The sequence below is a fragment of the Cryptotermes secundus genome, unplaced genomic scaffold (assembly GCF_002891405.2).
Source record: "Cryptotermes secundus unplaced genomic scaffold, Csec_1.0 scaffold139, whole genome shotgun sequence".
In the NCBI taxonomy this organism is placed as follows: Eukaryota; Metazoa; Arthropoda; class Insecta; order Blattodea; family Kalotermitidae; genus Cryptotermes; species Cryptotermes secundus.
Genome location: NW_019735555.1, coordinates 342153 through 369383, shown reverse-complemented (window position 1 = coordinate 369383; position 27231 = coordinate 342153). Strand labels below are relative to the sequence as shown.

The 27231-nt window shown below is 40.8% G+C and overlaps 1 protein-coding gene across 3 annotated transcripts in view; it reads right to left on the bottom strand.

Moving 5' to 3' along the window:
* Nucleotides 1-27231, bottom strand: part of LOC111869524 (E3 ubiquitin-protein ligase Nedd-4) — a 75053-nt gene that overhangs the window by 35719 nt on the left and 12103 nt on the right. For all 3 annotated transcript variants that reach the window (XM_023861118.2, XM_023861119.2, XM_023861121.2), the window contains exons 3-8: nucleotides 16657-16738; nucleotides 14188-14226; nucleotides 13631-13791; nucleotides 8166-8343; nucleotides 4295-4413; nucleotides 3118-3253 (exon numbers count right to left, since the gene is read on the bottom strand). In XM_023861118.2, the coding sequence (XP_023716886.1) occupies nucleotides 3118-3253; nucleotides 4295-4413; nucleotides 8166-8343; nucleotides 13631-13791; nucleotides 14188-14226; nucleotides 16657-16738 (715 nt within the window). The remainder of the gene's footprint in view (nucleotides 1-3117; nucleotides 3254-4294; nucleotides 4414-8165; nucleotides 8344-13630; nucleotides 13792-14187; nucleotides 14227-16656; nucleotides 16739-27231) is intronic.

The window sequence follows — 27231 nt, the reverse complement described above, 5'->3', positions numbered from 1 at the left end:
TGTTTTAAGCAGGGCAAGCCTAGAGTTTAGTTCGTTTGTGAGACAATCACTGGCCAGTAAGGACGTGAATACAGAAGTTGAAGAAGCTACAGCACTGAAAGCCATTACCAGGTGACAACTTGTGAAGATACAGCAGACTGAGAAGACATAGTGTGTGCTGTAGTGAACTGTAAAGTGTGACAATTAGCAAGTGCATTTTAGTCCCTTAGTTATTTTCTGTAAGTGTTCAATAAACCTAATTACCAATCCAAACCCCATCTATAGTCATTCTATCACTTGACATTATTAACTGAATCAAGATTTCCCATAGTGGAATATGTCTTCCATTTTTTACACAAACATGATATATTATTTAGGTAGGGTTATGTAAACATGTAATCTCTGGCAGCGAACTATTTTATGAAGAAACTTTAGATTCAAACCATGTCAGGGTTAATTGTTAAATAAATTTTATGTATACAGGATTATGCTCTAATGATTTATGTAAACATACAGCAAGTGATGAGTCCTGTCTAAAAATGAAAGAGGAAGCATGGGTAGGTTATACAACTGCCTTCAGGATGTTGTTTTGTGAGAACTCTGCACTATGTTCTTAAAGTCCTTATTTGTGTGTTGTGACATGCATGTGTTGTGACAATCTTCAACATTTATTGTTCTCATTCTAATTTCCACATTCCTTCATTATCTCTTCTCCTCATTTACCTATTTATTGCCCTTTCATCTATCTGATACTCCATGGTTTAAAAAGTTGGGAATATCTTAAGTGCATGAAATAAAAGTGTAATAAAATACCTGACCATTTACCTGCATATTTCAACCCCAAAAACATTCAATGAACTGAAATGAAATCTGAAATGGGGAGGGAGGATTTAAACAAACATTTTTCAAGCTAAATTCATTTTCATTAGCCTAAAATAGCACTCACACTTCTCATCGTCTGTGCAACTTCTTCAACTCCATGATTTTAGTCCGCAAGCGAACTATACTGACCGAGAGACCGCCGCTTATCGGCGAAGTTAGTGCCAACTTTTGCGGATACAGGGTGTCACGTAGTCAGCGCAATGAATCCCCAGAGCCATTAATTTCAGGTTTCTAGACCAGACTGCAACTTCTTCAATATATCAAGCGGCAGCGGCACGCACACAGGAAGACCACACAGAATAACACCTGTACAGTGTGGAACAAGAACTAGCCGCTCCAGCACTTTAGACATAGGGCGAGTAACCCTAACAATTGATGAAGATCGTCGAAAGACCATTTACCAACCTTCTGAGGAAACGAACATCTCATGGAGCACGGTCCAGCGAATTTTAACCGAAGGTTTGCACATGAGACGGGTGTCTGCAAAATTTGTTCCTCGCTTGCTCGGAGATGACCGAAGAGAAAACCGCGTGAATGTTTACTGCGACTTGAAGAGTGAAGTGCAGTTTTCCCTAACAGAAAGCAAAATTTCACGCACACTCTTTGTTCCTTCTGGTCGGCCATCTCACTAATCGCCAAAGGGTTGAAACAGGAACGCACACAACAGAGCACCACAGACAAACCACTTAACTCAGACTGACGCCAGCTCACTAACAGTCGCGGGAGACCCCCAGCTAACACCACCTAGCAGCACAACTCGTAACTACAAAGCATGCGCGCGCAACAGGTCATTTCCGGTTATTTTTGGGTCCCCCTTCGTACATATGAAAAAAGAGAAATGCATGTGTTTGTTACTGAATATAAGTACAGCCCAACACACAATGTTTTTACTGTTCAAATATATATCTGATTTTATGTGCCAGCATGTGGCAGTGAAGTTGAGCCACTGCTAATTTAATTCTCAGAATAAGTATTCATTTCATGTGAAAAGGCACACACCAAGAATGACATGACACTAGCCCAGAAAATGATATACTGATATATGAGGTCCATTTATATGAAATTAGAGTTGATTAATCACTGGGCCCTTCTTTTTTTTTTTTTTNAGCAGGAGGGAATGAAAAAAACATTGAACTAATTCTCACATCATTTAAAGTGATGAGAAGAAATATACATTCTTCCAGATGGTGAAACTGCTCATACCACATATAAATGAGTGACTACCTCAGGCAATATTTTTCATGACTGAATAATTAGTCACCATTTGCTATCCACTCAGTCATCTGCTCTGGACTTCATGCAATTATCATACAACGATATGGAATACTTAGATGTCAACACATTCCTTCTCTATCTTGGGTACAGAGATCTGACATCATTAAACCAACTTTTATGGAAAAGCCCAATTATTCTTGCAAAACTTTTAGTCTCAGGTTTAGGTATTAAAAGGGTTAGAACTTGTATGGTGTATGGCTCTCATGAATAATTCTATCTTCTGTGATATAACACTAAGTTAAAGTGTCCCTGTGGTAACTGGTCAGCTTCACCCCAGCTGCTTCAATCCCAGTGGAAAAGCCCCTGGAACCCTATGGATAGGAGGTTAGGTGGGCTCCAGAACTGGTATGGACATGGAGAGGAGAAAAACCAACATGTTCCTCTGAAATATAAATTGATTTTCACCAGACTATAACACTAAGTAGTCTGGTGAAAACCAATCGATGTTTTGAGAGGAGCATGTTGCCTCCATCTTCAGAGTTGAAGAATAAGTCAAGGAAGAAAGTCACATGAAGCAGGTTCTGCTTGCTGCCTGCTTCACGCAGTATGTTCCCCCAAAATACCAGCTGACTTTCACTGTATTGCATGGCATTATATCCCACAAGATAGAAAGCTATATAAGGATTGTTGTGAGAACCTCAAATACCACATATGGCTCTCATGTTTACTGCATAATAATGGCTACAAACAATTACACAGTAAGATCTGATAACTCAGGCATGTCCTACAATGATCTATACCTTGAATCACAATCAAAACATTGAGATTATTGGTAGACTTACTACACTACATACTTTTCACCTATTAAAAACTTTGCTGATTCAAAATGTTCCGTCTCTGGTTTATATATTTCAGGCTTTACATCATGCACATAACTGAATAATGAAGAAACAAAGCCATGACATAAGTATACATTTTATCTAAGTAGGTATTTCTGATTTCTTACGTTAGAAACATGCACAAATATTTCACTTCTCTCACCTGATGACCTGCTGAGTTACTTTCTCTTCTATTAGCTTCAATGTCATCTACACTAATGTGGAACCGTCTCTGAAATTCTGTAACTGCAGATTCTAGACTACGCTCGCGGACTTGATCATTGTAAGTTCCACCATTGCTGTAAAAAAACATATTTATAGCAAACCATTAACTACTGCATTGCTACAATTTGAGCTATTTAATGCTGTGCGTTGGGTAAAAAGCCTGATCCAAAGCAGAAGAACTGAATGGGTTACATCAATATCAGTGCTAAGAACTCACAGAAGTAACACACACATCATGCAGTTTTATGATCCTAAATGATATAAGTCTGATCATTTAAGTTCACATCACTCTCCTAACCACTTAGTTTCAAAGCAGCACTCTACTAGTATGATGCTGATCCAAAAATTCCACTGTTCATCATTCTACTGCACAGCCATGCATACATATGTGCTTGAAAATGACAAGCTTCCCTAGGCTGATATAGGCAGTCTGATTAATAAAAGATGAATATAAATGATGATGCATTAGGTTTCATATTTTCACAATTACATTAATAAACTTTATAATGCATTACTATCAACTTCAGGATGACAATCAAACGAAAATCAAAAGAAAAATAGGGAAAATTGAATGAATGTTAATAGAAGCAGCAACTGAGGTACCTTATCAGTGTACAGTAACAGGTAGTAAAACAAAAACAAAAAAATACAAATATCTGTCAGAATATTAACAACCAATAACCTTAAGACAGGCCACCAGCCAACTTTCAAAACTTCCTGTAAGTTAAATACACTCAGACACTGGGCAACTATTACACAACTGCAGTGTAACATACCAGAAGGCCTGAGGAAAACAAAGCACCTCCCCAAAAATACAAGTTACAAGCATTACCACTTATGCAAACTTTTTGGTCAGTACCATGTTAAACTTATACTTCCTAATATGAGGAGCATAAAATATACTAATTATTTATTTTGTAATATACTGTTTCTCAAAATCACAATTTTTGTCCAGTGCCCAGAAAACTGTAATCCTGCATAAGGAATTTTACTATGAATTCATTCACTCTGTTCAGCTACCATATTATTAATTCATCAAACTGAAGCACATATTTTTTGGACTGTAGGGAACCTTTGGAAGTGAATAGTGGTAAAGAAACTAAGAAATTTCTTACTTAAAGGAAGGCCTTTCCCACTGAGTAGAACGGGCAATATGGTTCACATAGTATGTGCGGCCATTAGCATCCTGTCGCTCTTCCCACCCATGTGGCAGAGGTGGCAACTGCTCCTGGTTCTGCAAAAACACCATCTACACTACAACCAAATCTTCCACAGTCAAACATTAAATATTACCGAATCCATTTAATGCCTCAACTGAAGGGATGTTTAAACTTAAAAATAATATTACAACAAAATGTCAGGATTTAATTTTAAGTTGCTAAATCCATGTCTTTTTAATCCAGAACTAAATTTTATGAAAATTTATGCCATGGGCAGGGATGGAAAACAAATCAAAACAAAACTGAACAAAACATTTGAAACTTAATGTAATGTGTTTCATGACGAAGAGCTATAAATAAAACAGTAGTTCAACTCATAATCTTGTAAAACTACTAATGAATATTCCAGATATTTCTTGTGTAATCATGTTTCAAAATTTTGTTCATACATAGTAAACTCACAGACACACAGTATACACTATAACAAACAGCTACACAATGGTGGTGTATCAGATACAATGATGCTTATAACCCTTGGTATTGTATTACAGTGCCAGTATTTACACTACATAGCAGAATAACTGATGAATGATTTGGAAGATGTAGCCATCACTAAATTGAGATGTATCCTGCCATTTGCCTGGAGGAGCAGAAGAAAACCACAAAAAAAAAACAGTCCAAATAATTCGTGTCCAAGCTGAGATTCAAACTAAGACCTCTCAAATACACATCTACAGCAATACCACAACATCAATTCGCTTAGTTTCTGGAATTTTCATCATGAGCAAATTTCTTTAAGGATGGTAGAATGATGAGGCCAAGGAGGATGAGATGGGCAGGGCATGTAGCACGAAAGGGAGTGAAGATGAATTTATGTGGTGTGTTCAAAAAGTATTGAACCTTCTTTTTTCCTGCATAAACCAATGAAGCGCAGGAGGCTCCCTTCAGTGAAGATGTGGTGGGGACATTCATGCGCAGTCGTGAATTTTTCCTGCCCGCAGAAAGCGTCAGTCATTGGCAGTCGGCCTATGAGTGAGCACGTGTAGTGAGCGCTCGTCAGATTCCAGTAAGGTGTAAAATGACGGAACAACATGAGCAGCGATATTGCATAAAATTTTGCCAAAAGCTTGGCGATACCCAAGTGGGAACCATCGCAAGATTCAACAGGCTTTCGGGGACGATGCCATGAGCAACTCACGGATAAAGGAGTGATACAACCGCTTCAAAGATGGCCGCACATCAGTGGACAGCGAACCGCTTTCAGGCAGACCCTCAACAAGCCGAAATGAGAATGTCATCGAGCAAGTGTGGACTTTGGTCATGAAGGACCCTCGTATCACAGTCTCAGAACTTGCGAACGAGATACGGGTAAGCATTGGATCGGTACATTCAATTTTGACGGAGGATTTGGGCGTGAGGAGAGTGTCCGCGAAATTCGTACCGAAACTGCTAACAATGGAGAAGAAGCAACGCTGTCTGGAAATCACACAGGACATGCTGGACAATGCAAACGGTAACCCCAACTTTCTGAACATCGTGATCACAGGCGATGTGCTGTGGGTTTATGGGTACGACCCGGAAACCAAGATGCAGTCGTCACAGTGGAAACATCCGACATCCCCGAGGCCAAAAAAAGCACGGCAGGTCTGCAGCAATGTCAAGGTCATGTTGGCTGTTTTCTTTTACTCCTGTGGGGTTGTGCATCATGAGTATGCACCACAAGGCCAAACCATCACAAAGGAATACTACCAGGAGGTCCTTCGTTGCCTTCGTGATGCTGTGCGGCACAAACGACAAGATCTGTGGGCAGCAAAAACTTGGCGGCTCCATCATGATAATGCACCCGCCCATTCTGCGCAGCTGATTCAGACTTTCGTCGCCAAACACAACATCCCTGTGGTTCGTCAGGCTCCCTACTCCCCCGACATGGCTCCGCGTGACTTCTGGCTATTTCCCAAGCTGAAAATGCCACTGAAAGGAACCCTATTTGAGTCAAGAGAAGACATCATGCAGAATGCGACGGTCCGGCTGATCACCATTCCAAAAGACATGTTCCAGAAGTGTTTCCAACAATGGTGGAAGCGCTGGGAGAAGTGTGTGCATTACCAAGGAGGCTACTTTGAAGGGGATTAGGGTTTTGTACCTCCAAATCAATAAATGTATTTCTGCTGACCAAAGGTTCAGTAGTTTTTTAAAACACAATATATACGATATTGGTGGGAAAGCCAGAAGGAAAGAAACCACTAGGAGGTACAAGATGTAAGTAGGTGGATAATATTAAAACAGATCTTAGACAGGATGGGGTGGTATGGATTGGATTGATCTGGCTCAGAATAGGGACTGGTGGAGGGCTCCTGTGAACACGGTAATGAACCTTTCGGTTCCATAACTTGTTCAGAAGTTCTTGAGTAGCTACATGACTGGTGGCCTCTAAAGTAGGGCTCAGTTCCATGAAGTTAGAAGTTATGGTAGTTCAGCAGTGTTGGTATGGTCTATGATGTCACTTTGAATGGGTCTGAAGGTGCAAAGCCTCTACATGTGTTTCAAATGTCTGTGGTTTACTGCAGTTACTGTAACATAGTTAGATCTCTCTTTTTAGAAGTCACTAAACCAAATCAAATGAGGACTTAAATAGCTACATATTTTAACTATTAAATTCACGGACAGTGCAGACTGATAGTTCAGAAAAAGCCGATGTTCCCTTTGTATTAGGTTCTGCCATTACTGTATTGATTTTGGATTAATATTTATGTTATAAAAATGGCCTAAAATAGTGCTAGTACTGGAATAGAGTTGAAGTGTTACTATATTCCCCAGACACTGTTGATCACAGAAAATTAAGATAGAGAGGATGGTACCTAGTGGCATGATGTTCATACTGAATTTCACAAAAAATTTGTCAATTAGTTTTGGCAGTTATGTTTACAACTAAATCAAACAAGAGGACATACACACATAGTTTGCTAGGAGGGCTCTGAAGAATTAATTATATACAAATTATAAATCACTCTGTCCAGTGTGACTTGTAAGCTTTTTACTACATAAAAACTTAACACCCTTACATGTTTCAGTCTCTGTGGACCATCTTCAGAGGGCGAACATCACTACAAATAGGAAACCACTATCACATAATTTGTTTACACGCAAAGTACGTACACTTATATGTTACAACACACAGTACACAGAATAGAACATTTCACAAACACAGCAGTTTCCTGGGAATGTAAGTTTTAAAAAATTGTATGAAATTCCTTGATGCTAATTAAAAGTTTTTTAGATTGTCAGTAATTAAAATTTGTGAACAGTGAAAACAGCACAGCAGCCACGAGCAAACCCTAGACGATATAAAGAACCTCCACATCAAGATAGCCAGGTGGCACAATATCTGCCCCATATAAGAGAGACGATGGGAGGACGAACACGAGCCTGCATGGTTTACAAATTTTAATTACTGACAATCTAAAAAACTTTTAATTAGCATCAAGGAATTTCATACAATTTTTTAAAACTTACATTCCCAGGAAACTGCTGTGTTTGTGAAATGTTCTATTCTGTGTACTGTGTGTTGTAACATATAAGTGTACGTACTTTGCGTGTAAACAAATTATGTGATAGTGGTTTCCTATTTGTAGTGATGTTCGCCCTATGAAGATGGTCCACAGAGACCGAAACATGTATGGGTGTTAAGTTTTTATGTAGTAAAAAGCTTACAAGTCACATTGGATGGAGTGATTTATAATTTGTAATTGTTATTGTGACGGACCAGAATGAAACAAATTAATTATATACTTCATACAGAACCCTAAAGAGAAAAGTCAGCCCATACCTGAGCAGCAGACTCCACATTTGGCATGACGGGCTCATCAACAATCTCCCAGTCAGGATCTGACTCCTGTCGTGATCTCAGAACATCTTCGCCAGGCCTCATTACCTCTCCTCCTCCTAGTGGCTCTCTTATAAAAGCATGGTACAACTCCAGGTGACCTTTCACTCGAGATCTCGCACTGTGTCATAAAACAGAGCTTGAAGTATAAATATGGTGACAGAAAATTATATCTTCACAGTGTGCAGCCTGTTGTGTGTCATAAATTTCAATCTGTAAAATACTGATTGATTATAAATCATTTGTTGCGATGACAGCTAACCTTAAGAAAATTATATTCTCAAGCATCCTTTACTCACTACTACTGCCAATTTCTATCTAGGCCACTATAGTCAAAGAAGAAGGTAATTAACATAATGTGACATACAGGCTGAAAGTCAGAAGTGCAGAGCAAGAAGAAACATCTGTTGCTAGCAATGTTTGGGTAAACAACTTGTTTCCATGGCAACAAATAACCAGGCAAAAGAGGAAATGCTGAAAGTGGTGTTTTCAATGCAGTCTGTTATACCTGACAAAGGCCAAGCATATTTCATTGAAGTGTAGGATTAATAAAGGGTTAATCCAAAGGGGAAGCACAACAGATCATTGAGGGTCGCAGTGCGAGGGCTGGATTTTATGGCCGACCCCTTACACACACATATACAAGGCCAAGCATATTCATAGGAGATCAATCCATCCTCTTGCTATAGAAGATGTTACACAAGGAGTATGACTGCTACAGTTCAGCTGCAAAAAATCTCTGGTTGTGAGCCTCAAGAGGCTTGATGCCATAACAAACTGACTGATGGTAAACTGCCTGTCATAAAGTTACTCTCTGACTGTAATAGTTGAGGGAGCTGCCAGTGAGTCAAAATAGCACCCATGTAACAGAGAAGCTGAGTAATCTGCACTGTTGGGAGTTATTACCAGGCAACCAGTAATGAAGACGATCCGAAAGGACCTAGTGTGCGCTACACTGAATTGAAGAGCGTTTGAATTAGTGAAAGCATTTTTATTCTTCATAGCTACAATTTGTAAGAGTCCAATAAATCCAGTTACCAATCCAAACCCCCTGTCTAGTCACTAAATACATGACAATACTGTACATGCAAATATAATTCAATTATGCTTTGTCATCAATTATATTGTGATTCTCCTCCCAAGCAATCAACCTGGTTGTCCTACTGTGGATACTACATAAAAGACCTGTCTTTTCAAAGGTCATCCCAAGCCTTTTCTTCTTCCGAGGTAATATTTACTGCCTGGCCTTGGTGGAATAAAGAGTAGAATGGACTGAGGGTCAAAACAATAAGACTATTTAATACATCCAAGTGGACAAGAGACTGGAACATCTTATATAAGGTCCTCACCTGTTATGACAAAAAGTCACATGTCCAAAAGTCCTCATGGAGAAGTACTGCCTGGTAATCGATGATGTACCAGGCAGTGCCAGACTCATCAGGGTCATGGCAAAAGGGCAAGTAATGGGGTTAGCACTATTAGGTTACCTGATGATCAATACACTAAAACTGGAAGGGAAACTCTAGAAGGGCTATTCACAGTTCACTTTCCAGATTCAAGTTTGACTGATGATTAATATAATGGATGGGGACAGCCAAACCTGAGCATGTGCTAATCAAGAATGAATGGGTGAGACTGAACCTGGCCAGCAATCTTGTCAATCAACGTGAAATCAAACGAGCCTTACGTGCCTTTAAATCAATTAAGTCTGCAGGAACGGATGAGACTGTTACTGCACTTATGTAACTATGGATGGTACACTTAGTCACTCAGCTGGGTGGTAAATTTAGAGCTTCTCTGACATGCGGGTACGTTCCTGCGGCTTGGAGGCAGGTCAAAGTGACGTTTATACAGTGCCTCAAAAGTCTGAGTGCACAGAGGACAAGGCTTATTATATAAGCCTTTCATCTTTTCTTTACCACTTTGTGGACCGGCGATTTAAATATTTATTTAAATCACCCAGGGGACCAGCATTTTTATACCTACTACCCTAACATGTGTGCTGTTCACTTTAAAAAGTAATATAAAATCTCCTAATTAATTTTATGAACTAAAATTTTTGGAGAACACTTATCAATGATGCTAGAAGTGCTTAAGTGTGTGATATTTCTGGAAACACTCCCCTTTATGAAGTGGCATTACACACTTGCAAATGTAAACAGTCATAGTCCTTTTTTGTGAACTGCACAAACATGGCATTGCCTAGAAGGATGCTTCCCCTTGGAATGTTCACTCTTCACAGTTTAACGAGGGTATGTTTCCGCATATCACCAGAGAGTCGCCCAGGGGTGTCCACATGAGGCCTGTGTGGGGTGGGAGTTGATGGGCTAGGTTGCACTAAGTCTGTCAGACTCTGGTTCTTTCGCCACCATCTGGTCTCTAGCCCAAGCCTTTGCCACATTCATCATAAATGCTTTGTATTTCAATTTTGAATCAGGGTTTAGATTTTTTGCTGTCCCCGCAATGTTACTAGGCGCAATGTTATTACCTGCATTATCATCAGAGCTACTGTCACTTTTACAGTCTGTGGCCACAATTCTTTGTTCTCCCGTCACTGCCGCTCTCTGAATCACCATTACTATGCATCTCGCACACAAGCCAGGTCAGCTAGGTCTTCGGAGGAGAATTTGTCCTTGATCCATTTTCCCCACTACCTACTGGCTGATACACACAGCTTGAAGAAGGCAAAGCATTTTCCTTTATAGTCAGTTAAGTAAACATCAAGGTCAAGTTACTGACAGCTAACTAAATATTCCAGAGCCTTATCACGCATCTGCAGGCGGTTGCGTGCAATGTAGGTGGCGCCAGAGCGATGTATAGCGTGTTGCAACTTATCGTGTCAGAAAAGGGCCAATTGGCCTGCCCGGTCTGCAACGCTATAGAAACACAGAGGGCCAATTGGCCCCTCCGGTCCTGAATGTGTTAAAAGATAATGAAGATATTAGTGGAGAAGCATATTAAAGATGGTGTACTGAAGGACAATCTTCTGCAGTGAGACCAGCCATCAAACTCGAAAATTCACTGAAACTGCACTTCATAATGTGGAAATGCTTACTGGAAGTGCTACTGAACACACGGAAACATCCCTACCATGATACAGAGGGAGCTTTTCACAGAATTCTTTTTATGTACAAACACCAGCTGCTGAAAGGTATGGTGTCAGGCACACCACTTGCAGGCAGATATGCTTCATGCTAGAAAGCAGTAATATTGTAACCACATTGTCAGGAGAAATCCTGTGGAGGTCCTCTGCTAGGAGATAGGTGAAGCTTGGTTTCAGATGAACTTTTATGGAAACTCGATGATGGTGATTATTATACAATAAGAAATGTCAATCATATTGCAAACTTAATGAAAGGAAAATTCTCTCAAACTGTGTAACAGGAGCTACAAACTGCTTTGGGCATAGTCCAGCAATGTGCATTAAGACACACCTGTCTACCAGCACTAACAAAACAAATTTTTCTTGTGATTGTTAACATTTTCAGCACTAAACATGCACACAGTTTCCGTCAGCCTAATATATTTCTAACAATTTCATGCAGAATAGTTATTGACACTTCTGGACATTGTTGATGAAGTTCATCGATGGTTAAACGTCTGTCAGCACAAATGTTTTCATCGATGGCCTCCCACTCCTTATTTCATCATGAACATCACTTCTTCCTGCTTCAAATTCACGACACCATTTTGCTGCATTTTTTCTGTTCATGACATCTTCCCCATAAACAGAAGCAAGTTGGTGATGAATTTCAGCAGCAGTTTCTCTTTTCTCATGAAGAAATCAATTACTGCATGAACCTCACATTTAGCGGGATTTTGAATTGACATGGCCAATTTAAACACATGCTGCAGGCACAATGTTGCCATGACTGTGGTTGGTGAACTCTGCCCTGTCATACAGTTCCTATCTCATGGCAGCACTGCCATTTCTCAAAAAAATCCCTTGCATTTTTACTGGACTTCTATCTTTACTTTCCGAATATCCTTCGTATCTATGGTGCCACTTTGTAAGGCCTAACAGTAAAATTTAAAATCAGTAGAGCTGAACTTAGCAAACTGCAAAGGCTGGCCTGCTTAGGAAATACAGAAACAATGAGGACAGTCCCTACAGCTGGAAATGAGGTCTTCTTCAGACTCCCTCCAATGCTTCTGCAGTGGATGGGTGAGGCCCAAGCAGGAGTCTGCATACTCTACTGCTATGCCTACAAGGCTCAGGGCATGAAGAAAGAACCTATCCTAAAAATTGGAACAGACAAAATGATACTGAGACATTTTTGTAACAAACATTTCCCAGTCAGACTTCCTGACAGAAGGAACAGGAATGCAGGTTTCAATACAACAGAAAAGGTGGACTAGACTGGTATACAGATGGTTCCAAGACGAGTGCACTGCAGGCAGATGAGGTCTATGAATATGGTACATGGAGAAAATTCACCTTCTGCTTGGACAATGCACTGTGGTATTTCAGACAAAAGTGTATGCCATCAAGACATGTGCATCAGAGAACACAAAGAGCAATTACAAAAACAGAAATGACTATATTCTGACAGTCAAGCTATAACACAACACTCAACAATTGCCAGATCAACTATAAACTGGTCTGAAACTGCCATCAAACCCTTGTGAAACCAGCTTACCAAAATACAGTTCAAATAATATGGGTGTCAGGTTACACATGACTTGACAATAAAATTTCCAATCATCTGGCAAGAATGGGATCTGAACAACCATCTACAGGACCTGAACCAACATGTCACATCTCAGGAGGAGCTGCCAAGAAGACTGTCACGAAGTGGACGAACACAAACCATAAAAATGCTGAAAGTTCACAACAAGACTCAAATATGAAGGGTCTGCTTCAAGGACACTGCCAAAAGAATGGATCGGCGGGGTGTCATCACAACAGACTATGCGCAAAAGGGAGTCACCATCACTAGCTAGTACTACCAGAACCTTCTGAGAAAATTATGGGAAGAAATAAAAAAAAAGTGACATGGAACGCTGGGAAAAGGTGTGTGACTTCTTCACGACAATGCACCAACTCATGCTACGATGACACTTGCTGCCAGTTTGGGATATGAAATTCTCCCCCATCCATCACATTTACCAGACCTGGCACCAAGTGACTTCTTCCTCTTTCCATGGTTAAAGATGCCACTTCATGGTATGCAATTCCAAGATGATAATAACGCCATTTCTGCAGTGGAGGACTTCCTAAACAGTCAAAATCAGACCTTCTATCTCAAAGGTATCCAGCAGCTAATGCATCGTTGGAGAAAATGTGTGGCCTTAGAGGAAGTATATGTAGAGGATTAACTCACATACAATTTCTTGCACCTGTGTCTCTGTTTCTTCTGGGTGATAATTAAAATTTTATGACTTCCTCAAGTACAGTTGTTACAAACCTGCGAGGACGGAGAATATACTGCTTGGATGGTATAGTTCTTCCTTCTTGCTCCTTAGGTAGATTAAGAAGATTTAACTCCACCATTCCCAAGAAATCATCACGAGTCAGCCGGTTCTCATCGAAAACTTGTAATACAAGTTTATGTTCTGTTGGTTTCACCTGCACAATGTATTTCTAATGAAAGAAATATGACAATTTCCACATTTTATAATTGGAAATTCAAACCAAAATTTCAAACAACTACAGTGGAAAGGACCAAGTAAGGAGGCTCAAGTGTTAACACATTCCACTTGCTGTGATGCCAAACAACTCAACTGAAGATTTTCTGTTTTTCTCTCAGTCTCTACAGCAACATCCTGAGCAAGTACTTACAATTCTACATCCTTTCCAATTCAGTATTCACTGATCATAGATTTATCCAACAGCATACTCAAATAAAATATGAACTAGAGAGGTAAGGCATACTCCTGATTGGAGACAATCTAAATACACTTTCCAAAATCTGTTTAGATATGATTCCATTTTTTTACATAGTCATATAATCTAATAACTTACGCGAAATATAAACTCTTCATCCCACTCAGGGTTCAGGGTCTGCAAAATAAAGACTAATGTTTAGTTTCATCAACAAATTCACGATATACAGAGTTTCCAAGTGAAAGGTAACCAAAATAAAAAATTAACATCTCGGAAACAAACTGTCATATATGTATCCTGTTTATGTCATTGGAAAGGAATAACTCTGAAGTTTTTTCCATGCTTGGCTTACCCACATGTGCAGAGCTTGTGACCTTTGGTGAGCTAAGTAACGATGTCAAAACCACATGAACAGATTCAATGCGTGTTGTGACTAGCAGAGTTGCAATTGCTTACACCTAACCAGCGTCGTTTTAGAATGCAATATGGACACCAACCTCCTACACAGAAAAGCATTCAGTTCTGGGAGAACAAACTGAGGACTAGAGTTGTCTGTTGTGTGTAAAATCTCCTGGAAAGACACAGACCTCTGAAGAAAATGTCAATCATATTAGAGAGGCATTCCAGCAAATTCCGTGCAAATCAATTCATGCTGCTAGCTGGCAGTTACAAATTCCACGTTCAACAGCGCACAAGATGCTACACAAAAGACTCTACTTAAGAACCTATAAGATTCAAATTATTCATACACTAAAACCTTGTAGCACGCAAAAACTTTGCTGTGGACGCACTAGAAAGAATTGACCCGTCACCCGATTTCCTCCATCAAGTGTGCTTCTCAGACGAGGTGACATTCCATGTCATTGGAGTTGTAAACAGGTTCAACTGCAGGATTTGGGGCAGTCAAAATCCACACGTCACATGTGAGTGGGAGAGAGGCAGCTCCAAAGCGAGCATGTGAGCTGGCTTAATGCATAGCAAGTTGATTGGACCGTGTTTCTTTTCAGAAAAGATTGTGACCAGACGTTTGTACTTGGACATGCAAGAGCTGTATGCACTGCCCCAACTATGATCTTGAACTATCCTCTGTGGGGGACATCCCACATAGCACGCTGTTTCCACCGGTCTTTTAGACAACACTCACTCCTTAGTGAATATCGCATTGCCGGACATTTTATTCATATCTATACAAGCACACACTGCAAATTTCCACTCCTCATTTTCGCTAGCCAATCAGCACTCTGCAAATTGTTGCTCCTCAAATGCAAGTTTCGCTTAGCCCACCGAGCATGGTATAAAAGGTGGAGCCCAACAAGAGCAGTATTGTAAATTTATGTAAATACAGACAGTGGACATATTAATACAGACTGACTGACAATTGACAGACCCGACCTTTTGTCAGAGAGGGCGCCCCACATAGACAAGACAGTAACTTTCATTCAAAAGAAATATCTGGTCATGAGCCCCAGCTGGGGCTCGACACCAAGACAGACAGACTGACTGACCGTCAGTTGTAACATGACAGCAGAAGAGCAGAACACACATTTGGCTCAGCACATTCCAGCCATCAACTCTCAACTGTGATCAGTCGTCAGAGACATCAGCTTCTCACTTCAGCTCTAGTTGCCCCAGGCCTCCAGCAACCAGGCAACCGAAGAAGCAGCAGCAAGTCTCCAGCAAACGCATCTTCCGCAATCCCAGCAACTGGCTGAGCTAGCCGATCCTACTGGCGTGCGCAGCACTGCATCACTGTCCAGACCGGCCAGCTAAACGGCCGTAAGACTCTGCCCACTACAGAGGAGTGAAATTGCGGTAGAACAAACTGCCCTTAGAGGGCCAGCTAACGCTTGAACATTCCACATATATTCCGTGTTCTGCTATTTGTAAATTCAATTTAAACAATTCAATATATATACAAGTGTTCAGAGTTTCAAGTGGTTGTCATTTCAAACATCGACGATCCCACACCTCCAGCAAGATGGGGCACTGCCACATTTCTGCCACCATGTAAGGAATCACCTGGACAGAGAGATGGCTAGGAGATGGATTGGTAGAGGTGGACCAATCGCTCAGCCTCCTAGGTTACCAGATTTAACCCAATTGGATTTTATCTTGTGGGGTTATGTAAAGAAAATTGTCTACCAGGTTAAGTTCAATGACCTACAAAACCTGCAAGCCTGCATAAGGGACACTGTGGCAACGGTAACACTAAATGTGCTTCAAGCAATGTGGAACAACATCAAACATCATCTGGATATTTGTCGTGCCACCAAGGGAGCTCACATTGAAATTTATTGAGAAAGTTATATACTCAGAAAAAAAACTTTGATACTTTCCTTTTGTAATAGTGTAACCCATAAATGTGTATAATAATAAGGTTCTGAGATATAATTATTTTATTTTGGATACCTTTCATCAGGAAAACCTGTAATGCTTGATATTAAGACCTAACACCCAAAATGAACACGCACAGATGAGTGGTAGTTTCATTAACTGATTTTAATAGAAAATCACTTGTATTACAAAATCAGATGATCTAAGCAAGATAAAAATTGTTCTTAAATAATATGTAGAATCTGAAATAGTATGATACAATTCATGTATTACCTTTTTCTTCGTTTTTGTGAGAACTGAATCAACAGTTACATCTCCATTAATTGTATTGAGGTCTATCCTTACATAAGGATCACTGAAACAAGGAGACAAAAGTCAGGCCAACCATCAAGCGCTTCAAGATCTACCGTATTCACATAATTTTATTATGTAATATTATACTAACACTGAACCTGAATGTTCTACTATATACAGGAGATTACTTGTAACACAATGTGAAGATAACAAGCGTAATTCTAATATTTTATGTTACAACATACCAGAAGCAGTTACTGGATAACACAATAAAGGGTATAATATTTCTCAAATAACCATAACATAAAGTAAGTAAAGGTATTCCTGTAACAGGCAGTGACGGCCCATAGGGTTGTGAGATGTTGAGGCACCCACATTTTCTAGACAATCGGCTCACATATGGCAGTGAGGCTGTCAGCCTTATGTGCCGGGCACCCTTTACCCCCAGGAATTTTACTGGTACTCATTTCTGTTAGAGGCCAAAGTCATACAAAATCATGAGAATGAACATATTCACAGCATAGGACAAGGTGAAGCCAATCATAGAAAATACAAGAGGATTAAACTTGACGGTGGTCAAGCTTATGACCATTCAAGTGACTAAGCTGCCATAGTAGTGTAAAATAGACATGATCTGCTTTGCAAAGCCTGGACTTACAGAGGACTTGTATATAGTGCACAAGGAAGAATTTTCAATAATATGCTATACTACTCTGTCCAAAAAGTATCTGACCTTGGGCCGGGAAAAAAAAGTTCTGTATCTGTGTGGTTACAACACCTAATCGCCTTCAAAGTAGGCCCCTTGTGACTGCACACACTTAGCCCAGCGGTCCTAACATTGCTGGAAGCAATTCTGGAAGGCTTCTTTTGGAATGGCATGCAGCTGCGCTGTTGTGTTCTGTATGATGTCCTCGCAGCTGTCAAAATGGCAGCCTTTTAGCGGTGTCTTCAATCTCGGGAACAGCCAGATATCACATGGAGCCATGTCAGGAGAGCAGGGAGCCTGGCGAACCTGCAGAATGCCGTGCTTGGCCAGGAAACCCTGGATCAGGTGTGATGAATGAGCTGGGGCGTTCTCATGATGCAGCTGCCAGTTGCGTGCGTCCCACAGCTCTGGTCTCTTGTGCCGAACTGCATCACAAAGACGGAGGACTTCTTGGTAGTACTCCTTATTGACAGTCTGGCCTAGTGGCGCGTACTCATGATGTACAACACCCCGGTAATAAAAAAAAAAACAGTCAGTATCACCTTCACATTGCTCCGAACCGGTCGTGCTCTTTTGGGCCTCGGGAATGTCAGATGCTTCCATTGTGATGCCTGGACCTTGGTTCCTGGGTCATATCTGTACACCCACGACTCATCACCAGTTATTAGTCTTCAGGAACTCAGGATCCCTGTTGACGCACTCCAGCACGTCCTGCGCGACCTCAAGGTGGAGTTGTTGCTGTTCCGGCGAAAGCAGCTTGGGCACAAATTTTGCCGCCACTCTTCGCATGCCCAAATCCTCAGTTAAAATTGTGTTTGCTGAACCTCTGCTGATCCCAACCTCATCAGCAACTTCACAGATGGCCAAACAACAGTCCTCCATGATCAGTGTCCGCACTTTTTCAATGACATCAGCATTGACGGTCTCCTCGAATGCTGCTCACTGTCCGACATACGGCCATGTTTAAAGCAGCTGAACCACTCTTTAATTTGAGTGACCCCCATTGCATCATCGCCGAAAGCCTGCTGAATTTTGAGAATTGTTTCCACTTGGGTATCCCCAAGTTTCTGACAAAACTTAATGCAGTACCGCTGCTCCAAGCGTTCTGTCATCTTGAGCGAAACGAGAATGCGACGAACACGTGTTACACCACTTCGCTATCTGGCAGCCACAGACGCATCCGGCAGTGTTGCGAGTCAGTAAAAAATCACGCATGCGCATGAAAGTCCCTTCTACCACTACGCTCAGTTTCCCCACCCCTTTGGCCATTACTTACAGCGGAAAAAAATAAAGTTGGATACTTTTTGGACATACGGTATGTGCAATATGTACACTTGACAAAGGTAAAGCCCATTCATAAGAGACAAACCCATCCTCTCGTCAGATGATGTTACATAAGGGCTATTCTCGTCAGATGATGTTACATAAGGGCTATTACAGCAAGGGTTCAGATGCAGAGAAAATAATTCTGGCAGTGAGCCTCAAGGGGCTTGATGCCAAGACAAACTGACTGACTGGTGGTAAACCACCAGTCATAAAGTAACTCTGACTCTGACTCTGTTTCAGGGAGTGAGTTCAAGGACTGCTGCAGTTCAGTCCTTGTCAGCTGTTGATGTCAGAAGCGTGTAGCTGAGGCCGGGGACTATTCAGGAAACCAGAGAAAAGGGAACGTCCACCACTAGAAGCCACTACCATGCAACGGCAGTGAAGACGTGACAGTGGACATTAATGTGTGTGTAACAGTGAACTGTAAAGTTCAAAAAGTGAAATAAATCCAGCCATCATCTCTACTCACTAAAATTGTAACAATATTACTAAAGACATAAAATTATTCTTTACTGTCCAGATTTAAATCTTCAGCTACTTAAGCACTAGCAGCCAAATCTGAACACAGCGGTGTGCCATTTGAACCAGTGTGTTTGTGCCTGCAACTTCAAGCTACAGCTTGGGAAGTACTATTTTCGTCAAAAGTTAAATAGCATAGAAGTCTTATCTTACGGTTCAAAAGTCAAAGATAATTTGTAAGCACTGACACATAACTTAGTAGCAACTAAAAGGAGAATCAGTACTGTAATAATGAAGCAACGTGTAGCCTGATAAAATTTAAATGGGAAATTACTGCAGCTATGAACATCACAAATGAATTTGGAAAATAAAATCTACTGCCAGAACAATTTCAGTGAACTTGCAACAAAAATATCTGATGTCAATAAAGCACTCTGTGATCCACTTTAATACCAAATACACAAATGCTGTGATGTATTGGATATAACAACACTTTCATCAAAGAAAAACTGTATATAATTCTATAACTTTTATGTTCACCCACGCAAATTAATGTACTGAACCACCATGAGAATATAACATAAAAAAATAGAGCAATCATAACAAAACTGTCTTAACTTTTAGATTAGATTAAAAGTGAGGATGTTAAATGACCCTTGCACTTCGACAGTCTTTCCTTTAAGAATATACGGTGCTTAAAATTTAAGATGGAATGACTTTCAATACCTGATTTTATGACTGCTGTATCAGTAATAATTCAGTTGATATATTATAATACTATTTGATATAAGAATGAAGATTAGATGACATACTACAGTAAAGATCTCTACTTCATGGCACGTGAGCCACACATACACAGTGTGTCCAGGTTCTGTTAGGACTGTGTTTGTTAAAAATACAAGACGTGAATTATTTTCAAAATTTCACTCTTTATATTCAAAATAGTCTCCTTCTGAATCAATACATAGCTGGAATCGGTTGAAAAGTTTTCGAAAACAGTTACTGTACTCCTTTTGTGGAATCACATTTAAAACTGCAGTACATTCCCTTTGGATGTCCTGGATGGTGTCATGATGGTCTCCTTTCAAAGCCAATTTAACTTTTGGGAACAACCAATAATCTACTGGAGCCAAATCTGATGAATACGGAGGATGATCAAGGACTGTGATCCCTTTTCTGGCCAAAAAATCGCCCACGATTTTCGATTTGTGGGGTGGGGCATGTTTTTCATTGCCTGACAGCGCATGTGGTACAAACCGCGCACAGACCTACTGTTTGCCCAAATCATCAGTCAAAATTTGATGCACAGTACTTTTTGGTATTCCCAAAAGCTCCTCGATGAGTCTTGCAGAAACACACCTGTCTGATGCAAGCATTTCAGTCACTTTTTTCACATTTTCTTCAGTGCAACTTGTTCTCGGCTTTGATGCACGTATAGCATCTTCAATGTCCTCTCTGCCATCAAGAAATACAGCATACCATTGAAAAATGTTCAAGCAACTCAATCACTACCATACCCACTTTTCATCATTTTGTATGCTTCTCCAGCTGTTCTGCCTAACTTCAAACAAAATTTGATGTTGGCTCTCTGTTCGACTGCCATTTTCCGACAAGCGTCAGAACAGTACTGTTACATTCAAGGTCAGAACACATGATGCAGTGATGCTTGCGCTTTGAAATTATAGACAGCCACAGCTGAAACTTCAAGAATCTTAACACCACAACTCGTCAACAGATGGCATTGCAGGGCAAATTTTAAAAAAATTAGTCCTAAAGGATCCTGGACACACCATGTATGGTCTACCAGTTAACTCTGTGCAACCCATAAAAGTATCCTTCTATTTCCAAAAATGTGTTGTTAACTCTTTCTTCCTCTTTACAATGGGGAGATTTTCTTGTCAAAGAAACTTCATTAAAAGTGCTTATTAAATATGTCACTTAAATTTTTAGCTGAGTTCACATGATGCCTAATATATAACTTAGAAAAGTACGAAACTACATGATTCTATTATTGTATACAATACTGATGCAATTTAACAGTCTGTAGAATTTGATATTTATAACAGCAATGGTTATGGACAGTTCTATCTTCTGGGATATAAGACATGTGATCTGTCAAAAGTCAACCTGCTTTCACTCTGGTTTCTTGCTTGGTTTCTTCTTAGACACTGAAGATGGAAGTGACAAGTTCCTTTGAAACGTCAGTTGACTTTCAACAGATTAGGCCACGCCATAGCTCAAGCAGTTAGTCACTGGATTCCCACCATGGCGGCCCAGGTTCGATCCCAGGTGTGGTCAAGTGGGACTTGTGGTGGACAAAGTGGCGCTAGGGAGGATTTTCTCCAAGTACTTCCGTTTCCCCCGCCAATCTTCATTCCACCAAACTCTCCATCATCATAATCACCCAGGGCAGGCTACGATTGACCAATCAGTGGCCGCCGTGCCAAGTGGACCCAGTTCGACTATACCCCCCACTATGCGAATTAAAAAAAAAAATCAACAGACTACACAGCGTTATATCCCAGAAGATATAACTCTTTAACAGTTTATTTATTTATATTTATTTTTAGTATTTTTAAGCACTGTTGATCAGGCAGATACACGTATCAGTACACAGGAAAGAATGCTGTGACATTATGACTGAAAGAGACTCATAGCAACAGTTAGCAAACAACTACATGGTGTTTTCTAGTAAGGTCCATGCCAAGGCTATATAAGTACACCAAATAGCCAGTGACAGAACCATAAATATTCAAGGTGCACACCGATACACGAGTTGCATATGGCTTCCCAATTCAAAGGTAAACCTATCCCTGTAACAGGCCTTGAAGGCCCATAGGGTTGCACGATGAGGCTTCCACGTTTTTTAGGCAACTGGCTCACAGATAATGTTGAGGTCCTGAGTCAACCCCAGGGCCATAGTGTGGGTGGAAGAATTAGGTCAATTGAAAAATCCAATGATCTCACTGGGAATCGAACAAGCAACCTTCTGACTTGCAGCATAGTGCCTCAACCAATTATGCTACCACGATGGCTTTCCAAGTATCATATATTTATGAATACATAACAAAATTGTGCATGCAACAAGCAGAGTCATACAAGTTATACAAAATTATGAAAATGCAGATGTTTGCAACGCTGCAAAAGGTGAAGCCCAACGCAGAAAGTATCAGAGGCTGAAACTTGGTGATGGTCTGGCATATGACTGTTCAAGTGACTAGGGAGCCATTGTAACATGAGTTAGGGCATGATCTGCTGTGTCAAGCGTAGACCGACACAGGCCTCATACAGTCACATGCGCGCGCGCACACACACACACACACACATATTTTAAAGTTATGTGTCAAACTGTAAATAGTAAGTATCCACAAGGAATCAGAAGTTTGACAACTTTCATAGGTTGTACCAGAAGTCATGAGCAACTTTTTTTGCATGCAAGCTGGGAACAGCAGATGAATGAGAGTAGGGTGGTAGGTGGAACCAGCTGTTGTGTTAACCTTGAGTGTCTTGTGACGTCAATAGCTTGCATCACGTGACCAGTATCACTCCTAACAACATGGCCGACAACAATATGTCATTTCACCAGTGTGCTGACATCAAATTTCTTGTGAAAGAGGATATCCATGCTGCAGAAATTCACCAGAGACTTCAGCGTGCTTATGGAAGTGTGTGCATGGGTGCGAGCAGTGTTCGAAGATGGGTGAAACATTTTAAAGATGGGAACACCAGCATCGAAGATAAGACTCGGAGCGGTCGTCCTCGAACAGCCTCAACTGAACACAACAAGGAAAGGGTGGATGAGGTCATTCAAGATAACAGGCATGTGACTGTGGACACAATAGCCCAAAAACTTGGAATAGAGCACAGTGCAGTACAGGAGATGATTGAAAGCTTGGGCTACAGGAAAGTTTGTGCTCACTGGGTCCTGCAGTTATTGACCGAAGACCACAAAGTTCAGCGAAAAGCCATCATCTCAGAACTGCTGCAGAGATATCGACACGAAGGCGATGATTTTTTGCTCTGTATGGTGACAAAAGCTGGTTTCACCATTTCGAACCTGAAACAAAAACGGCAGAGAATGGAATGGCACCATTTGCATCCTCCATCTAAAAAGAAGGCAAAGACAGTGCCATAAGCTGCAAAGGTGATGGGCACAGTCTTCTGGGATGCAGAGGGGTTTATTCTGGCCGAATTCCTGGAACCTGGGCAAACCATCAATGCTGCTCGTTATGTCTAGATGCTGCACAAGCTCCGCCGTGCATTGCGCGATAAACGTCCGGGACAAAACATCATCATCCTGCCTGACAACGCCTGCCCCCATGCTGCTCTCGCCTCACATTGGAAGCGACTGCAAAGATGGGGTGGGAAGTTCTTCCACACCCCTCCTATAGCCCTGATCTGGCACCCTCCGACTTCCATCTTTTCGGATTTGTGAAGGATCAACTGCATGGACAACGTTTTGAGACAAGGGAGGCAATTTAGAAAGCAGTGCATCAGTGTCTTCGGATGGCTGGAATGAAATTTTACAGAAGGGGAATTTTCAAACTTCCAAAACACTGGGAGAAATATGTACAAAGAAGTGGCAATTATGTGGAAAAATAAAGAAAGGTCTGTAGATTGAGGTGGTGTATTTGGCTTGACAATAATAAAGCATGTTACTTTACAAAAAATTGTTGCTCATGACTTTCAGTACGACCCTCATACTATGCAGAATGCCGACACACATAATTGTAAATACACATCACATGTACTACTGATCTTGCCCACCGTAAATGACTGTCCTCTCATCAGAGATGGTGCCCCACATCGACAAAACTGCATGTCTGACAGTTATAAGACTCTGGTCTTGGGCCCTACACGGGGCTTGACACCAAGACAGATAGACTGACTGACTGACCATCGGATGTAACATAACTTTGACTCTGAAGGAGCCAATGCAACCGCAGCTTTTTATAAAACCAGTTTACATATAATGACCTGTGTGACAGAAACCATGAGCAATGGGTGCAGACTAAGAGTCCAAGCTCTGCTCACATCTGTAGATGACACGCCCATGCCCTCTAAAAACAGAAATTACTAAAGTCACTTAAATTGAAAAAGGCTTCTGGACTTCATGGTACTCCTAACGAATACCTCAGACACCTTCCAAGAAGACCACTGGTACATCTTACACATTTATTTAATCACTGTTTTCGGCTGTCCCATTTTCCAAAGACTTGGCAGGAAGTTATAACATTACCAAAACCCGGTAAGGACCCAAAATTCCCTAACAATTTATATCTGATTAGCCTCCTGTCCACAACAGACAAGCTATTCAAGAATGAATGAATGAATGAATGAATGAATGAATGAGGGGTGGGCCTTCTCGGCCCTTGCACTGTGACCTACAGCGGTCTATTGTGCTTCCCAAGTACTGACCCAAGTGACGTAATCTTAAATAAGCTCAACCCTGCGTTTTGAATGAAGTGCAGGATTTTGTATGTGGGGGCATCGAAATAGTCAGTTGGTTCCATAAAGTACTGACCCAAGTGACGTAATCTTAAATAAGCTAAGGTCTCACATTCACACAGGATGTGTGTGGCTGTTTCATTTTCTTCTTGACACCTCTCACAAGTGGGACTATCACTTAGTCCCAGTTTGAAGAGGTGTCCTTTGAGGTGAGAGTGTCCTGTAAGTAGTCCTACCACCCATCGTAGCTGGTTCCTGTTTAAGGATATGGCCTTAGGAGCATTCCTTGACATAGTGGGAGCTTTCGATAGAACCTCATTTGATATAATCAAACAGGTCACTGGAAAGCATGCCATAGAGCCTGCAATATGCAGGTGGATCAATGCTATGCTGGAAAGCAGAACCTTAGCTGCTACATTATCAGGAGAAACCCTGGGGGCGTCCACATCTAGGGGTTGTCTGCAGGGGGGTGTACTCTCACATCTGCTGTGGGGCCTGGTCGTTGACGATCTCCTGTGGGGACTTAATGATGATGGGTATTATACAGTAGGATATGCCGATGACATAGCAATCCTCATAAATGGAAAATTCCTTTCGACCATATTGGAGCATCTTCAAACAGCTCTGTACATGGTCCAAAGATGGTGTGAAAGAACAAGTCTTTCCATCAATCCCAATAAGATGGTAATTATACCGTTTACTAGGAAGAGAAATATAAAGGGCCTTAAGGAACCGACCCTCTTCAATAAGACAATCCAGCTCTCCAGCGATGTCAAGTACCTTGGTCTAGAATTAGCCAAAGGACTGACATGGCAAAAGCAGTTGGACAAGGTCGTTAACAAAGCCTATAAGGCTTTTTTGGACACGCAGAAGCAGATCTGGTAAAATTTTCAACACATGAACGTATACACTTTTTTTGTTTGGAATGACCAATATCATGATCTCTCAGAATATTAACCCTTCCTCCTGGAACACTCTGTATATAAATTATACCCCTCAAAAACCTGGTGCTTACCTATGTCTCTTTGCTGAAGACACATGTATATACGAGGGTCGTACTGACAGTCATGAGCAACAATTTTTTGTAAAATAACATGCTTTATTATTGAGAAACCAAGTACACCACCTCAATCTAGAGACATTTCTTTATTTTTCCACATAATCGCCACTTCTTTGTACATATTTCTCCCAGCATTCTTGGAGTTTGAAAATTCCCCTTCAGTAAAATTCTGTTCCAACCATCCGAAGACACTGACGCACTGCTTTCTGAATTGCCTCCCTTGTCTCAAAACGTTGTCCACACAGCTGATCCTTCACAAATCGGAAAAGATCATAGTCGGAGGGTGCCAGATCAGGGCAATTGCTTTCAATGTGACCTTTGTGGTCTTCGGTCAATAACCGCAGGACCCAACGAGCACAAACGTTCCTATAGCCCAAGCTTTCAATCATCTCCTGTACTGCACTGTGCTCTATTCAGTTTTCAGGATATTGTGTCCACAGGCACACACCTGTCATCTTCAATTATCTCATCCACTCTTGCCTTGTTGTGTTCAGTTGAGGCTGTTCGAGGACGACCGCTCCGAGGCTCATCTTCAATGCTGGTGTTCCCATCTTTAAAATATTTCACCCATCTTCGAACACTGCTTGCACCCATGCACACTTCCATAAGCATGCTAAGTCTCTGGTGAATTTCTGCAGCAGGGATTTCCTCTTTCACAAGAAATTCGATGACAGCATGCTGGCGAAACGACATATCACTGTCAGCCATTTTGTTAGGAGTGATACTGGTCATGTGATGCAAGCTACTGACATCACAAGACACTCAAGGTTAACACAACAGCTGGTTCCACCTACAACCCTACTCTCTTTCGTTCCCAGGTTGCATGCAAAAAAAAAATTAATCATGACTTTCGGTATGACCTATACGTACATCAGGAAATTCTGACACTGTCAACAACTCTCATAACAAATATATGAACAAACATGAAGAGAATGTCATTCTGGGTTTTAACATTGTGCAGCTCTGAATAAAGTCTGGCATTTCAGAGGAACAAACTTCCTTCATCTTCAGGGTCAAAGATTAAGCCTAGCAAGAAATCAATAAAAGAAGTCAGCAAGCAGAATCTCTGCTCCTCCAAACTACACAGCATGAAAAGCCAGAAAACCATGGGAATCTAAATTCCATCATATGGACAAACAGTTATAATTCCCCACAATCAGATTTTATGATGGAATAAGAGTCTATCAAATTCTGTAAATTAATAGCAAGGCTTGTTTAAAGTGGAACATTTCTGAAGGATTTCTTCTCCAAATATATGATTCGTGCAGGAACTTATTTAGAGAATTAGAAATCTTACCTCTGGTATCTCAGTACATACTATCTGTTATGCTCTTTGTGATAAAAAACAGAAACAAATTCATAGTAAATTCAGAGATTCATAGAATAAATACCAGACAGCAAAATACTCTCCATCAGCCTCTTGTAAATTTGAGTAAATGCTAAAAGGGAGTTTATTGTTTTGGAACAAAGGTCTATAATAATCTACCACAACATATTAAGGATATATCGAGTGACACTAAGAGTTCTGAGGTACAATTAAAACAATTTTTATATA